The sequence below is a fragment of the Camelina sativa genome, chromosome 2, assembly GCF_030686135.1.
Source record: "Camelina sativa cultivar CO46 ecotype springtype chromosome 2, ASM3068613v1".
Classification (NCBI taxonomy): Eukaryota; Viridiplantae; Streptophyta; class Magnoliopsida; order Brassicales; family Brassicaceae; genus Camelina; species Camelina sativa.
Genome location: NC_141881.1, coordinates 17,106,801 through 17,123,818, shown reverse-complemented (window position 1 = coordinate 17,123,818; position 17,018 = coordinate 17,106,801). Strand labels below are relative to the sequence as shown.

General features: G+C 36.9%; 2 protein-coding genes and 1 non-coding gene across 4 annotated transcripts; 1 reads left to right on the top strand and 2 right to left on the bottom strand.

Moving 5' to 3' along the window:
• Positions 1–3,017: 3,017 nt before the first annotated feature.
• Positions 3,018–3,404, bottom strand: LOC147948767 (uncharacterized). Its single transcript, XM_087468470.1, has one exon. The coding sequence runs from the start codon at positions 3,402–3,404 to the stop codon at positions 3,018–3,020; it is 387 nt and encodes a 128-aa protein (XP_087324596.1).
• A 3,334-nt stretch (positions 3,405–6,738) lies between these two features.
• Positions 6,739–6,810, bottom strand: TRNAH-GUG (transfer RNA histidin (anticodon GUG)). Its single transcript has one exon. It is a non-coding gene; the product is annotated as a tRNA-His (tRNA).
• A 111-nt stretch (positions 6,811–6,921) lies between these two features.
• Positions 6,922–16,926, top strand: LOC147948765 (uncharacterized). 2 transcript variants are annotated; one of them, XM_087484601.1, is made up of 25 exons: positions 6,922–7,284; positions 7,516–7,610; positions 8,323–8,678; positions 8,856–9,016; positions 9,245–9,484; positions 9,596–9,705; positions 9,797–9,874; positions 9,967–10,073; positions 10,562–10,653; positions 10,736–10,854; positions 10,972–11,075; positions 11,157–11,234; positions 11,338–11,416; positions 11,515–11,683; positions 11,782–11,852; positions 12,221–12,301; positions 12,381–12,451; positions 12,529–12,625; positions 12,971–13,030; positions 13,135–13,189; positions 13,283–13,680; positions 13,757–15,445; positions 15,536–16,117; positions 16,280–16,338; positions 16,408–16,926. In XM_087484601.1, the coding sequence occupies exons 3-25, from the start codon at positions 8,329–8,331 to the stop codon at positions 16,601–16,603; spliced, it is 5,046 nt and encodes a 1,681-aa protein (XP_087340727.1). In that variant the 5' UTR covers positions 6,922–7,284; positions 7,516–7,610; positions 8,323–8,328; the 3' UTR covers positions 16,604–16,926. The 2 variants fall into 2 exon arrangements, with proteins under 2 accessions (XP_087340727.1, XP_087340738.1); XM_087484612.1 differs by having other exon boundaries at positions 6,929–7,284; positions 8,856–9,020.
• The last annotated feature ends 92 nt before the right edge of the window (positions 16,927–17,018 follow it).

The following is a 17,018-nucleotide window of genomic DNA, read 5'->3' as shown; positions in this document are numbered from 1 at the left end:
ACTCCCTTACAACCAAGCAAAAAACAGAAGCCGAAATGACAGATGTAACCCGGAGGAAGTCTGCAACAGATTTCTTTAAGGTGGATTACAAATTGACGTCAACAAGAAGACATAAAAAGATGTCTACTCCTTAATTATAGTTAAATTTTAATTTAAAAAATAATAAAAAATAATTTGATAAACTTATTGATCAAATAATAATAACATAGAATTGCTGCATTGAATTAAATACTTATTGTCAAATGATGTTATTTTATTTAGAACATAGCAATTTAAAAATAATAACCTAATAGCATATTTGCTACAATTTTTTGTTTAATTTACTAATTTAACTTTGTTTACTGATTTGCATGCAATTTTGTTAAATTCGAAACCAAATACAACAAACTAATGAAAAATGTGTTGGCAATGTAATTAAACTTAATTCATACTACTTTTGTTTGCCGACACTGTAAATCACAAAAAATATTTTAAAAATGAAATAAGCGAGAAGAAAATAAAGGAATTCATTTATGCAATCATTGTAACAATTATTAATAAAACTACTTATGCCATTCTATCATTTTTCAATAAAATTACTAAGTATGTTCCAGATTTCGTATAATGCCAAATCAAATATCTGGTTTAAATGATTTGCTAACAGGCAAACTTCTTATAATTTGGATATCCTCCTGATCCATAAATTCCTGGAGAATAGGTAAATGTCATTCTTTAATCATCGAATTAATCAAATGATTAACCATTAAATTTGGATTTAATTGTCGGCCCCTACCATTTGCAGGTCGGGGATGTTGGTCAGGAATCCAAGGATCGCACCAAATCGAAATATTACACTCTGACCATAACATCCATCGTGCACCTCTTTCTACTAAACTTTTAGATGAGAAAATACTTTTCCACACAAACGAGGGAGAGTATGGTTTCTTTGCCATCAATGAATACTTGTTTCTAAAATATTGACCCTAAACACCCGAGAAAAAAAGAATCCGGAAAATGAATTAAACGCCAATACTGCTTAGCCAACAACGCATCACTGAATTTATCCAGGTCACAAAACCCGAAACCTCCATCAGTTTTATCTCTACACATTTTGTCCCAAACCACCCAGTGAATTATCTTGACAATATTAAATTAATAAAGCTTAGTATGAAATATACTTATTAAATATGAGGCTGTGACGTGTGGGAGTTGGACGATTATAAAACATAGAGGATAAAATTACTCTTTTCAAGCATTAAATTCTCCGTATTAAAAGAACTGAGTTATTAAAACAGAAAATTAAACATTATTTTATTCAAAATTCTTTATATTAAATTCTCCTGACGAATGGTTAGCTTTTTCTAATTTGCTGGATGATTTCAGTTTGCTCAAAACATCCTTTCCTTCCTTCTTTTTTATCAGGATCGCGTGTGCGTCAAATGTAAAGACTGACTATCTTGCTCATTCTTTGAAAACTTTAATTTCTAAAACTTCTTTTATAAATTCTTATCCAACGGGATGGACAATCAACTTTGCAGTCATTTTCTAATTATATGTTTAGTTGAAACAAAACAAAAAACTGTGTTACCAAAACACAAAAGTTAAACATTATTTTACTTTTGCATACTTTTTATTACTCAAACCGACATATATATTAATATTACAAAGCCACACTACCATAATATAATAAGGATGCAGATGACATCAACGTCCATAAAATGGATAAAAGAGAATATGGTGTGATCTTTACATGACTCAAATTTAGTTAGGCAAACTATTTTTATTGTATAATTGGAGAGTTAAGGGTATTGCTAAAATCTGACATGTGACAAAGCTCTAAGTAATGAACTTGTCATATTATTATTATTTTCTTTTTGTCAAACATGAACTTGTCATATATGTGTATCATCAACTAGTTAGATATATTTTGATATTTTTTCTCAATAAGTTAGGTTTAAGATCTTTAAATATGTCTGCTTAATTTTGTATATGTTTAAAATAATAGATTTTAAAGAGTGTCTTTTTTATTAACCTCGCAAAATTCGATACCTAACCCTAGACTAAAGACGTAGGAAAAAATTAAAATTCTCTTTACTTTTATAAAACATAAATTTTAAAGTTAAAAAAGTACTAGTTAAAAGAATTACTAACTAAAATATTGAACTTATATAATTTCTTATTTTTAAAGGATTGATACCAAATCTCACAAATTCAAAGCAAAAATGTTGGTAAATCATGATTTAACAGATAGTATCTCATGTTACTCATAAGACCATTTATCTGTTAAGTAAGATTTTGATATTTCTAAAAGTCGTACGACTCTCACCAACGACTAGTTTTTAAAAGATACGAGTTTTGTACTTTTTTATTTTTTAACTCTGATTCATATTAAAATTAAGAATAGTGGACATAATGAAATAAGATGATGAAAATAATTTGTAAAAGAGAAAATAAGACATTCACATGTCATCAAAACTCCAGTTACTCTCTCTGCTCTTCCATAATTCGATCATGAAGCCAGGCCGGACCTCCTAAAGCAAGATAAGACTTGAGCCACCCATCACGTGTAACACTAGAAGCAATCTCCCTAGCCAAGGCATTGGCTTTCGGTGAAGAGAGGTTAAAGGAAACTCCCCCATCACCCGGACTACTCTAATGATCTTCTCCACCTCTGAGCGGTACTTCGGCCATTCCAAAGACGTCTCTAACGCTGCTAATACCGCATAACAATACGTCCATACTTCGCATGATGAAATATGCAGCGCATGTAAGCTTTGCAGACACCATAAGATGCACATTACTTCAGCCGATATCCGATTTGTTCTTGGGGGAAAAACATCTCTAGTATGAAATTTGACATTCCTCATATGATCGCATAATATCCACGGTCCACCAAAATAGTATGAATCAGTCAGCCAAGTAGAGTGGACATTGCATTTTAACATACCTGGAGCCGGTTTAACCCAATGGTGAACTGAAAACCTGTTAGGATTGCCTTTACGCACCATCGACTGAGACACCAATTGTTGTTGCTTAATCTATTCTTCTGAATCTGCAAATGCTGTAGCAATGAGAATATGGTGTTCATGAGCTCTGTTCGCAAAAATAGCTGCATTCCTAGCTTTCCATATACCCCAAATAAGCCACGGTATCACATTCCTAACATGCTCTGGAAATGAGGACCGTTCCATCTGTTCCAACACATGTTTGATATTCTCTGCAACCGAACTTGAGAATCCAGCTTGGGGAAGTGGAACTGGAACTTCAGACCAGACGTCCCTTGCCAGAACACAACCAAAAAGCACATGAGAGATAGTCTCCTCCTCAACGTGGCATTCTTGATAAAGCGGATTGACCTGCAAACCATGAGTCTGCAAGCACTCCGCAACTGCTAACGCTCTAGACAAAGCTCTCCATAAAAACATACGTATCTTTGGTTCTGTAAAGATTCGTCATATCCTCGTTTTTAGCTGGTTTAGGTTGAGTTCCCCCTATGGAATAGGATTAATAATCTCCACTTCTCTCATTAGCAACCAGTGACCACTCTTAACAGCGTACCTCCCATCTTTTGTAAAACCCCATGTACTACGATCTGGAGACTCTGTTCCGGGGGAAAAGATTTGATATGAGTAACATCACATGTGGGAACATTTCTTGCAGCAACTGATCATTCCACGACCCAAATGGAGTTATAAGAGAAGACACTCTCAAGTTGTGGTCAATTGTCATCTCCTTATTGAAAGGTTGTCGTGGAACATCGTCTAAAACCCACTTATCCAACCAAACAGAAGTGTTCTTACCATCCCCAACTGACTTCATAAGACCACGCTCTAGTAGTTCTCGTCCAAACAAAATGTTCCTCCAAGCGTATGACGGACGATATCCAATTCTTGCCTCAAGGAAGCACTTTCCAACAAAATATTTGGATTTGTAGACTCTAGCCAACAATGACTCTGGGGAATCGAGAATCCGCCAAGCTTGCTTTGCAAGGAGTGCTTGGTTGAAGCGTCCTATATCCCAAAAGCCAAGACCTCCACGGTGTTTAGCTTGACATAGTTTCTCCCATGAAACCCAATGCATCTTGTGTTTATCCTCAGTCTCATTCCACCTAAACTTAGCCATAGCACTAGTAATCTGCTTGCATTGATGCTTAGTCAGTCGAAAGCAGGACATAGCATAAACTGGCAATGCCATTGCCACTGCTTTTAACAAAACTTCCTTGCCTCCCAGAGATAATGTTTTCTCATACCATCCATTAAGTCTTGATTTTAATCTGTCAGTGATGTAATTGAGGAGGTCCCTTTTAGAACCGCTGAAACACTCAGGTAAACCCAAGTATTTTCCATCCCCTCCTTCTTGTTCTATACCAGAGAATAGACCGAGCAAACGTCTCATATATGGGTCAATCTTCTTATCAAAGGTGATAGAGGACTTCTGAAAATTGATCTCCTGTCCTGAAACATCACCATACACCTTCAAACAATCCAAAAAGTTCGCGCATTCAGGCAGTGTGGCTTGGCACAAGAAGAAGCTATCATCAGCAAAAAGCAAATGTTGGACTGATGGACAATCGGGGGTAAATTTCATCCCTGTTATCCGACCTTCCAGCTCTACTTTATTCATTATATGTACTAGTGCCTCAGCAAATAAAATGAATAAGAAAGGTGATAGAGGATCACCCTGACGAATCCCCCTGCCTGGCTTAATATAACCATAGGACGATCCACTGACAAGCACTGAGTAAGAAACAGAAGTGACGCAGCTCATAATCCATTGCACCCAGTTGATATGGAAACCTAACTGAATGAGTAATTCTAGAAATTGCCACTCCACTCGATCATAGGCTTTTGACATGTCCATTTTGATGGCCTTCTAGAAATCGCCACTCCACTCGATCATAGGCTTTTGACATTTCCGTTTTGATGGCCATAAAATCCTCATCACAGTGGGGAATTCTCAGAGCGTGGACCATCTCATGAGCTAATACAATATTATCAGAGATAAGCCTACCAAAGACAAAAGCTTGTGTCTCCGACACAATTTCAGGGAGAAACTTCTTAAGTCTATTGCAGAGTACTTTGGAGACTATCTTGTAAATAACTGAGCATAAGCTGATTGGACGTAGCTCAAACATTATCGAGAGTTTTGTACTTTGTTTTGATTTTTTTTTTTGTAATTATAAGTAGTATCTTTTAAAGGTATAACTTCAAATTTAATACATTCCTAATTGAAAATTACTTTTTAAGTTGAACAAAAAGATAAAAATGTACTCTAAATTTTTTATAATGATAATTTGATTTAAAAAACCATTGGTGTTGCTTCAAACAAAAAATTTGGGTTATGTCGCTGTTTTTTCTGGTGATTTCGAGTCTTAAAATCTTTAATCATAACGACATAAAATCAAATCAAAAATAGAAAATAGACGAAAAGATGTAAGAACAATGTTTTGATCGTACATTACGGTTCACATACTTTATCATTAACTAAGATCTTATCAATGTGGACATTACTTATCAAATTTTACTTTTAACCATTGAACTTCAGTAGAGTAGAACTTTCAATACATGATAGACTGCCAATATTACTATGAAATTAGGAACCAATCCACACCATGGTCTATTGCACAATTTTGGAAGAGAATAAAAAAGTAAACTAGGGGTGGGCGTTCAGTTTTCCGGTTTGGTTTCGGTTCGATTTTTTCGGTTTACGGTTTTTTTGGTTTTATAAAAATGGAACCATAAAGAAACCATATGTAATTCGGTTTGGTTACGGTTCGGTTTTTTCGGTATCATCAAAAATGAAACCATATAAAAACCACATGTATCACAGTTTGGTTCGGTTTCGGTTTGGTTCCAGTTTTTAACGGTTATTCCGTGCTTTTAATAAATAAATAGTTGATACATAACTAAAAATAAGCATTAAAGTAATTATGAATATATATATAGGTTAGGGAATAGAGACTTAGGTTAAGGTTTTGTAATTCAATAGAATAATAGGAGATCAATAAGTAAAGCTCAATAAAAAAAAAGTTATTGATATTGTTATACAATATAAGTTTATAAGCTTGAAAAACTAATTAGTAATTATATCTAGTTATCCTAAATTTTTATAAAAAACCAAAAAACCATTCGGTTTTACGGCTTTTAACCAGACCAAACCTAAACCAAATGGTTAATTAAAATGAAAACGAAATGGATTTATAGATTTAACCATAACCAAACCAAACCATTTATTTCAGTTTGGTTCGGTTTGGTTTTTTGGATTTTGGTTTTTTTGCCCACCCTGTAAAAAACTACTCCGTAATAATATGTATTTGGAACCTGGTGAATATTATGTATTTAGAATCTGGTGACACATTTATGTAGTCTTAACTCTAACCACCAAGAGCTGAATTTAAACACAATATTATTTGTTTTAAACATAGCTTGAAGAGATTACCAATTCATTCATTTTGTAAATAATGTATTTAAAATAAAAAAGAAAAGAAAAATTAAGCTAATTTTTAAAACATAAGAAATTAATAATTAAGCTAATAATAACAAGTTGCTTGAACTCTGGAAACTTACATACATAAAAAAAAAATTTATATGTATCAAAATAAATATTCCCAAATATAACACTACAAAATTTTCCAAATATTGAAATAAATAATTTATAAATAGTTTTGATACAAGTAATCTATTATCGTAATGAATGAAATATTTGACCGGGGATTAAAACAAAAAAGGATGTGGCACCGGGGATTAAAACAAAAAAGGATGTGGCTGCCGGGATTCGAGCCCAGGTCTCCACGGCCACAACGTGGAATTCTTACCACTAAACTACAGTCACTTTGGTACTCAAATCTGTTAAACCAAAATATAACCTTTTTTGTTCTGTTAATGGGCCATGGCACGTGACCGGACTAGACCCAATGAATAAAATCCAAGAAAACTTAGCGTTTTGGGTCGAGTTCGTTTCTGGTGCTGTGTTCTGTTTCGTCGCTCTCTCTCTCTCTGTCTATCCAGTGCGTTTCTCTCCCCAATCCTTTCGTCTTCTTCTGCCGAAATTTTCACTAAAAAACCGAATAACGCAAACTACTAAACGCTTTACAAAAGATTTGAAACGTTAACTGCTTCTTTTGGATTTTTGATCCTCTTCTCTCTTCACAATACCCTATTATCAATTTCTCGGTATTTGGGTTTTTTTTTTTTTTTTTTTTTGGTACTCCAATCTTCTTCAACCTCCAAATCCTAACCGAAACTTAGAGGTTTCGACGACTCTCTAACCGCCGCCTTTTCTCTAACAGAGAAGAGACTTCAATAGGTTCGCCAAACTTTTCTCTCTTTTTCAATCTCCTTGACTTGTGGGGGAGATTCTTTGTTTGTTCTTAAATTTGTATAGAGGAACTGATGTTGGCATTGTGCATGTGCTGTATTCAATCTTAATTCTGTTTTGGATTTGATTTGCGTTTGGATTCTTTGGTGGTTAGAGATTGGGCGATTCTAATTTAGGGTTTTTGTTTTATTTTTATTTTGTTAATTGTTGCTTTTGCAGAGACAATGTGTTATGGTTTTGGAGTTCTTACGAGGATTGTTTCGTTTGCTCTGTGATCTTACTTCTCCTCTGCTCACCCGGCATCACCAGAGGAGGTACACTTCCTAAGCCCTTTTTATTCATATCAAAGATAACTTGGCATTTGTTTGGCTCTAAGCCCTCTTATTCATATCGTAGGTTAATTTGCATTTGATTGGCTGTAGAGTTCTTGTACCGTTGTTCATGGAAAGCTTTGTATGTGTGTTGTGGGTTTAGGGTATTGTTTAGTTATCAGGACTTTTTATGGAACCTTTTTATATTTTAGTTAAGATACTGAAGTGTTATTCAATGGACTTGTTGATCTTGGATGCTTGAGTTTTGTAGTTTCAAGTTCGTTCTGGTTCCCATAATGATCCTTTTGACTCACCAAAGATTTTATTTTTAAACATTAGGAGTAGACAGTATTAAGCATTTGTACAAGGATTGATACTACGCCGGGTTTGTCCACTTTTTTTATTTATCATGTATCATGTAGTGGTTTAGAGAGTTTGCTGCGAAGAATTAAATAGGAATACTTGGTTGAGCACGCTCAAATTTTGGAGATTCATAGGTTTCAGTGTTATCTTGTCTGCAATACCCTAGATTTCCAGTGTTCTCCAACTGTAATTTTCCGGATAGTAGGACTAAAAGAAAATCTCCCAGGGTCTGATTTTACTTTTTCTTATTTGTTGCAAGTATTATATATGTTTGTTGTTTTTCTTTGACTATTCATGTTCTAGCTGTTCGGTTTGCATTGATGATTGACGTCAGTGTCGGGCAAATTGACAGGGTCTAATGGCTCTTAGGAAAAATACTCCAAAAGGCGATTCAGTTTCACTTCCTATGAAGCCTTTGAATATCTCCAGAAAATTGCCAGGGAATGTGCAGATTCCAGTCCCAGATATTCCTCAAAATGTTGCGCCTAACATTGATTTGGACCTCCGGGAAATTTACTTTTTGATGCTCCACTTACTTTCATCTGGGCCATGCCAGAGAACTTATGCACTGTTGCGACATGAACTTCTTGAACATGAGCTTCTTCCTAGAAGATATCATGCTTGGTACTCGAGGAGTGGATTGCGTAGTGGGGAGGAGAGTGATGATGGCAATTCCTTTCCTTTAAACTATACTGAGTTGGCTCAAAGGTAACTTATAGTGTTGCTCTCACTTATTGTAGTACTTCTGTGAATTTGAAATGAATTTTTATGTGAATAACTTAATCATGATATCGTTGTATTTTCTAATTTGTTAATGACTGGTTTGGGGTTTCTTCCCACCCCAAATATTTAACTTGTTTCTTGGCATTGTATGTGCACCCTCAGGTATTCTCACGTAAAAAAAGATCACTTGGTGGAGCTTCTAAAGCAATTGGTCTTTGTGTCAAATAGGCCTAGTCCCTCACGAGGGGTTGGTGATGGAAATAAAATGATTGGAGCTGGTGCTCCAACACTTTTAGGCACTGGCTCGTTCTCCCTTTTGAGCTGTAGGTGATTTCGAAAGGAAATTCTTGTTTTATTGGCGAGTTTAAATCATACACATGCACAGACACACACACACACAAACATACGTATATATACTTGCATACGGATATAATCACATCTTAATAATATCAATACCTCTAATAAATTATTTGGGGCTTAAGAATTTATCATGTACTAAATTCTCTTTGAAAATCTTGGTTTGCTATATGCTATTTCGTTTTGCTTGGCAGCTGACAAGGAAATAGTTGGAAGTGATCTCAAAGCACCACCTATTGGGATGCGTTGGCCTCATATGCATGCTGATCAGGTTCGTGGTATTAGTTTGAGGGAGATTGGTGGTGGTTTTGCCAGACATCATCGTGCCCCATCAATACGTGCAGCATGTTATGCCATTGCAAAACCATCTTCAATGGTACAAAAGATGCAAAACATCAAGAGGCTACGTGGACACAGAAACGCTGTGTACTGTGGTATGATATTTAATGGTTTAGGGATGAATCTTAGTGTCAAGTTCCATTTCTAAATAATAGACTAATCCATTAGATGAACTGCATACCTGAACTTATCTGTAAATTCTGCAGCTATATTAGATCGCTCAGGAAGGTATGTAATCACTGGTTCAGATGACCGCCTTGTAAAAGTATGGTCAATGGACACTGCATACTGCCTGGCCAGCTGTCGAGGGCATGAAGTGAGTTCCAAGAACTCTACGAGAATGCTATCATTTTGTTACTGTATATTTAAGTGGTGCTTAACAATTGTGTTTTTGGTGCATTTGTAAGGGTGACATAACTGATCTTGCTGTGAGTTCGAACAACATTTTCATAGCATCCGCATCAAATGATTGTGTGATCCGCATTGTAAGTTTCTTGTATTGTTTTCTGTATATGATTCCATTATGGCTTCCAAATATTAGCCTCTTCATGACTTCACCCATCTGAATTTTTTGTAGTGGCGATTGCCAGATGGCTTACCAATTTCTGTTCTCCGTGGACATACCGGAACTGTTACTGCTATCGCATTTAGTCCCAGACCTGGATCCCCGTACCAGCTTCTCTCGTAAGAATTCTTCTCAAATTGTTCTTTTGGCATTATGTACGCTATCTGGTGCATTATTTTCTCGGTTTTTTTTGGAGAATAATTAATAAATTACTATGCTTTGTCATCTTCTTACATGCTGTTGATTTGGTGTTTGCCTATGTCTATTGTTTTGAAAATTTGAATCAACTAATAACCACTTTGGTCACGAAGCTGGAAAATTAAATGCATTCTGATTCATACTCCCTCAGATGGAATTTATGATTTTAATTTATTATTTAAGCCGTGGAATCTTTCTCTACTATGTCACTACTCGTGCCTTTATATGGAATTCATACTCCCTCAGATGAAATTTTTGATGTTAATTTATTATTTAAGCCGTGGAATCTTTCTCTACTATGTCACTACTCGTGCCTTTATGTTGTCTTGAGGTTCTATTTGCGTGTTTCGAAAAAGGTGCTTTTATTTCGTTGGCATCTTTTAAACGAGCCTTTGTTAAATCTCTGCAGATCGTCCGATGATGGTACATGTAGGATATGGGATGCTCGGGGTGCCCAATTTTCTCCCCGGATATATGTCCCTAAGCCTCCTACTCCTGATGGTGATTGTTCACGTTCCTAGTTAAATTATTTTTGCTTTGACTTATTGGAAGCTGTAGACCTGACTAGGGATTCCTATTCCAGGGAAGAACAGTGGCCCTTCTTCTAGTAATACTCAGACGAGTATCTCTTGCTGTGCATTCAATGCTAATGGATCTGTCTTTGTCACTGGCAGCTCTGACCACTTTGCTAGAGTATACTCGGTAATGAAAAATGTTTCCTAATTGTATGTTGGTTTGAGTTCAAAATTGCAAATCCACATTTTTTCTACCAAATTCTATAGGGTTCACTTAATTACAAAAGTTCTTTCTTGGTTACAGGTTTGGAGTGCTAATAAGATTAATAACGATGATCCGGACCAGCCGAATCATGAGATGGATGTTCTGGCTGGACATGAGAATGATGTTAACTATGTTCAATTCAGGTTGGCTATTTACTTTTAAAATTACATTACTCATGAGATCCTAATTGTCTGATCCTATTCATTTGCTGTATTGCTTTCCAGTGGTTGTGCTGCAGGATCTAAAATATCTGTAACTGACTACTCAAAAGACGACAACGTTCCAAAATTTAAGAATTCCTGGTTTGTGTTCTCTGCTCCAAGTAGATAATCATGCAATTACTATTAACTTTTCACCTTTTTCCAAAGTTTTTTTTTTGTGTGTTTGACACGGTGTCTTTTCTAGGTTTTGCCATGATAACATTGTTACATGCTCTCGTGATGGTAGTGCAATCATTTGGATCCCAAGATCAAGGAGATCGCATGTAATATTTAATTTCGCCAAAATGACTGCGACTTTGCACTTCATTCAATACATTTTTTCATACGAGCAGAGAACCAGATATTTATTTATGTCTTTCAGGGAAAAAGCAGCCGATGGACACGAGCATATCATCTCAAGGTTCCACCTCCGCCCATGCCTCCTCAACCTCCTAGAGGTGGCCCACGTCAAAGGATCCTACCTACACACCGTGGGGTTAACATGATTGCTTGGAGTCTAGATAATCGTTTTGTCCTTGCCGCTATTATGGGTAAGACTATTTTGACACTCTTAATGGCTATGAGTTTATCCAGGCCGATTTCTAGAGCGCTCCACTCTTGATAACCAGAATCTTTTTCTATGTTTAAGATTGTAGAATATGCGTGTGGAATGCCTCTGATGGTAGCTTGGTACATTCTTTGACTGGTCACACACAGTCTGTGAGTGCCTGATCCCTTTAATATATTCGGTAGACTATCTTAAGGCAAGTTTGGGAATTGCAAAGACTTTTGACCTGTGTACTTAAAAGATAAAATAACAAGAAATTTGCTGCCCATGCTAAAAATAACGAATACCAAAATCATCTTTCTGCTAAGAAGACCCTGCTCTGCATTATTTGAGCATAAGTTAATTTCTTTTCTTTTTCTGAAAACACTCCCAACTCTGCCTAATTTCATTTATGCCTTGTATTGTCTGAAAAGTATGACTAGTGAAGTTAGTCTGCTTTTTTGTTTTAGTGTTCCAGGCATGATTTCCTCTTTGTTCCTTGTATTTACCTTTTTTAACGTGTTATACTTACTGTTTGTAGACATATGTTATGGATGTCCATCCTTTCAATCCTCGTATAGCTATGAGCGCTGGCTATGATGGAAAAACAATAGTGTGGGATGTAAGTTTTACCTTCCTCACTGTCTAATTCCTTCTTCTTCAGCATCTATATTACTAAAGCACTTGTTCTATTCTTCTAGATATGGGAAGGCATACCTATCCAAATATATGAGATTTCAAACTACAAGTTGGTTGATGGGAAGTTTTCACCGTAAGCAAATAGTTTTTTGGCTGTACTCGTTATGCTTCTACTCCATCTGATTGCTAATCTATATCTTGTTAATGTAGGGATGGAACTTCAATTATACTTTCAGATAATGTGGGCCAATTGTACATATTAAGTACAGGCCAAGGGGATTCTCAAAAGGACGCTAAGTATGACCAGGTACCAATATAACTTTATCGTGGGGAGAGCTTCATTACTGTACTTCTACTGTCTTCATTTCTGATAGAAACCTAGATCGGATTTTATCAGGATAAGTTTGCTTTTAGAGGTTCACATATGTCCTAGTTCCGTTAATCGAAAAGAAAAGAAATCTCCTTTTGATCAAAACATTCTATACACAGTAAAAATCTCTGTATATAGGGTAAAACCAAGAAAAACCTAGATAAAATATAGGAAACATTATAGAAGTATCTTAGTTCTAATTGCCCCAATGACCTCGCCTAAGAGAGCTGGCGTTGTTTATCAATAGCTTATGCAAAAATATAATTTTCTTATACCTTGCAGTTTTTCCTGGGGGATTATCGGCCATTAATTCAGGACATATATGGTAATGTCCTTGACCAGGTAAGGGGATCGTGTTTTCTTCCCCTTCTAGTGGTTCTACTTATAATGGTGCTCGTTATAGGCATAATTTAATCGCTAATTGGCATTTGGAAACTTTGATTCAGGAATCTCAACTTCAACCTTATCGCCGAAATATGGAGGATCCTCTTTGTGATTCAGGTTTTAATTTCTTTTACTATGATTATTAATGCTTTTTGGATCCTTTCACTGAGGATGGGCATATCATTCACTCTCTATTGTTCTGCATTGTAGGGATGATTCCATATGAAGAGCCATATCAGACCATGTTTCAGAAACGGCGACTCGGCGCCTTAGGCAAAGAATGGCGACCATCTTCTTTGAAGCTTGCTGTGGGGCCAGATATCACTTTAGACCAAGATTACCAAATGCCACCTCTGGCAGATCTAGACTTAGCTGAACCGTTGCCAGAATTTATAGATGTAATGGAGTGGGAACCAGAAGTCGATATCTTAAGTGATGAAAACGACTCTGAATACAATGTGCCAGAGGAGTATTCATCTGGAAAAGAGAAAGAATGTTTAAATTCTTCAACCTCTGGGGAGTCAGGTTCCAGTTCCGGTGAAAGCGATGAGGATGATGATCATCAGAATAGCCTTCGAAGATCCAAAAGGAAAAAACATAAGAAAGAAGTGAGTATTTTGTATATATTTCTTTGATCTTGCGCCTTCTAAAGAGGGTTCTAATCCCTTTTAACCTCTTTACCAGGCTGGGATTATGACTTCTTCGGGTAGGCGCGTCAAAAAGAGAAACTTTGATGAGCTCGAGGGAGCTCCAAGCAACAAAAAACGAACGAGGAAATCTAGGAGTGGTCGTAAGGAATCGAAGAAGAAGTCTTCAAAATCTAAATCGGCCAGACCAAGGCGAGCAGCTGCTCGAAATGCCCTCTCTTGGTTTTCTAAGATTTCAGGTACATCTAAAGACGCAGAAGAGGAGGAGGTCTCTGAATTGAGTCATTCATCAGAAAGTGAATCGACAACACAAGAATCAGGCACTGGGGATAGTGAACTTGATGTAGTTTTGTCAAATGGGCATGGGAAGCAATCAAAAGGGAAGAATATTCTCGTATGTGATTCAGATGATGGGGCTCAGCAATGTGATATCAGAGAAACTCATCCTCCTGAAAGGAGGAGATTGGTTCTTAGGTTTCCTGTTAGGAATTCAGATAAGCTTACCTTGCTGGAGAACCTGCCTGGATCGTCTTCGGATGTTCCAACTCCAACTTTAGGGAACGGCTGTGCTGAAGACTCAAGGATTCCTGGGAACCTTGAAATTCACACAAATCATGTTGAAGGGATAGATGTAAGTAAAGTAAAATGGGGAATGGTTAAGGCTCGTACATCAAAGCGAATAAGAGGTGAAGCAATAGTATCGCATGAACTTAATGGCTCTGACCCGGAGGGAAAAGAAAATAATGTTACCAAAGATGCAAATCACCATGGAAATGGTGTTACGGCATCTACTTGTTTGGAATTGAAAACAGATATAGATGGCATGACAGTTGACACTAACACGGTGATCTCGAATGGTACTCCAAATGGTGGGAAACGATATCCAGAACTGGATGGGTCGCCAAGTCGATTGGCTGATGAGGGGACCTGTAATGGTTATCAGGACGTAACCGGTCATCGGCAAGATCTAATAGATAGCCTTCCACCAATCTCTAGGAGTTTGAGGATACGATCCAAGAGAGTTTCAAGGGCTTCCGATGCATCTTTGATGCCAGAGGGAAAACCTTCATCAATAGATCAAGAGACTGGTGGCCCTGATGCATTAAGTGATGGTTTTGAAGACGCTAGATGTGATTTGGCATTGGATAGTCAAAAGGATGGTGTGGTTGGGACAGAGATATCTCTGCGGAATGATTGTGTTCGGGAATTAAATCCTCAGATCAGTGATGCTCTCTCAATTGCTAATGATGTTCCTGTGTCACAGTCACATCCTAAAAGGATGTTTGATTTTGTCTATAGACGAAAGAATAAGAACAATTTTGATAGGGATGCTACTCTTACTAAAGAAATCAGTCCAGGTTCTTGTAGTCAGGATCAAGGTAGTGGCTCTAAGTCCCATGAAGGTGCGTCTAATGGGTTCAATGGAAGTCAGTTGAATGGATTCGAGAAGTCGGAAGGCAGTTTGACACGCATCCAAGATAAAATAAGTGATTCACGTGGAAACCAAAATTCTCAAGAAGAACTGAGATCCGCTTCCGGGGCAACACTTCGTTTGAGATCCACAAGAAATAGAAAGTCTACTTATCCTTTTAGTGAAACTAAACCTATTGAAACAAAGAAGCCTCAGCAGTTAATAGAACATGTATCCTGGCTGACATTATCGATACATGAAGAGGGTTCTCGTTATATTCCACAAATGGGGGATGAAGTCGCGTATTTGCGACAGGTAAGTGTTGGTGGTAATCTTATATGTTATTTTTATTCAACCTTTGGTATCAATTCGTTTATCTGCGGCTGTTATTCTTATCTTTCTCAGGGGCATGAAGAATACTTGAACTTTAGCACCCTACAGGAGAAAGTGGCTCCTTGGACTTCAATAAAAGGGGAAAATATGAAGGCTGTGGAAATTTGTAAAGTGGAAAGTCTTGAATATGCAACTCTTCCTGGTTCTGGGGATAGCTGCTGCAAAATGATACTTAAAGTCATCGATCCAAACTCCGAACTGTTCAACAAAGCTTTCAAACTTACGTTGCCTGAGGAGGTGGTGACGTTTCCAGATTTTCTTGTGGAAAGAAGTCGGTATGAAGCAGCGATACAGAGGAACTGGACTTGCAGGGACAAGTGTAAGGTTTGGTGGAGAGATGAAGGGGAAGAAGATGGTAGTTGGTGGGAAGGGCGGATTCTAGCTGTGAAACCCAAATCACCTGATTTTCCTGATAGTCCATGGGAGAGGTACACAGTTAAATACAAGAGTGACCCTACTGAGACACATCTTCACAGTCCCTGGGAGCTTTTTGATGCTGATACCAAGTGGGAGCAGCCTCACATTGATGATGAGCAACGAAACCGTCTTCTCTCGGCCTTAACAAAGTTAGAGACTTCAGACAAAAGAACCCGGGTATGTGATCCTAGCCACCAAATTCATACTTCACCCAAAGAGCTTAGGCCCATGTTTATATTAGCTTAGTTGGTTCATAAATCACACTCTTTATACTCGGGTTTTAGTTGCTTAGTTGCTTATCACAATATGACATAAATAATCTCGACTAATTCGTTTCAGGATTCTTATGGCCTCCAAAAACTGAGCCAGACCGTGGGAAACTCCAGCTACACCAACAGGTAACTACTTTCTACTACACTGGATGAGGCCTTGGTGGAGCCGAAGCTGACATTGTTTTGTTTCTGCAGGTTCCCAGTTCCTTTGTCTCTTGAAGTAATCAGATCAAGGCTTGAGAACAACTATTACCGGAGTGTGGAAGCATTAAGACATGACGTATCAGTTATGTTATCGAATGCAGAAACTTTCTTTGGTCGAAATAAAAGCGTAGCAGCCAAAATATCACATCTCTCTAACTGGTTCGACCGCACGCTACCTTCTTTGTAGCATTATCATCCTAATAGTAGTGGCGGCCTATGTAGATATTCTTTTCATGTTTCCAAATATTTAGTTAGAATTTCTGCAATTTTTTTTTAAAACTCTGGTTTTAACGGCAGGAATGAATTTTAGGTTTTTTTTTTTTTTTTTTTTTTTCAGTTAGTGGATTTTAGGATTAGGGTTAGTTAGAGAGAAATTTTCTTTTAAAATTGTAAGTAAAAAAAAAACTGGAGAGGTCATTAACATTTGGTGCTTTGGGAAACAGAGAATCATCTTCGTTGGCTGATCCAATCCAATTTGAGAATAATATTGTTTTTGTACAACAGATAAAATTGTCCAAATGTAAAAATGTAAAGAATTGATACCAAAGGTTGTGTACTCATTATAATTGATACAAAACTTATACTAAGTGATACAAATTTTA

What these genes read in the sequence shown, in the direction of transcription:
- LOC147948767 (XM_087468470.1), bottom strand. Translation starts at nt 3,404, where the DNA reads ATGTTTTTATGGAGAGCTTTGTCTAGAGCGTTAGCAGTTGCGGAGTGC.
- LOC147948765 (XM_087484601.1), top strand. Translation starts at nt 8,329, where the DNA reads ATGGCTCTTAGGAAAAATACTCCAAAAGGCGATTCAGTTTCACTTCCT. An exon ending in CAAGATCAAGGAGATCGCAT is followed by an intron (nt 11,417 to 11,514) that starts GTAATATTTAAT and finishes TATGTCTTTCAG; the next exon opens with GGAAAAAGCAGCCGATGGAC. An exon ending in ATGGTAATGTCCTTGACCAG is followed by an intron (nt 13,031 to 13,134) that starts GTAAGGGGATCG and finishes ACTTTGATTCAG; the next exon opens with GAATCTCAACTTCAACCTTA.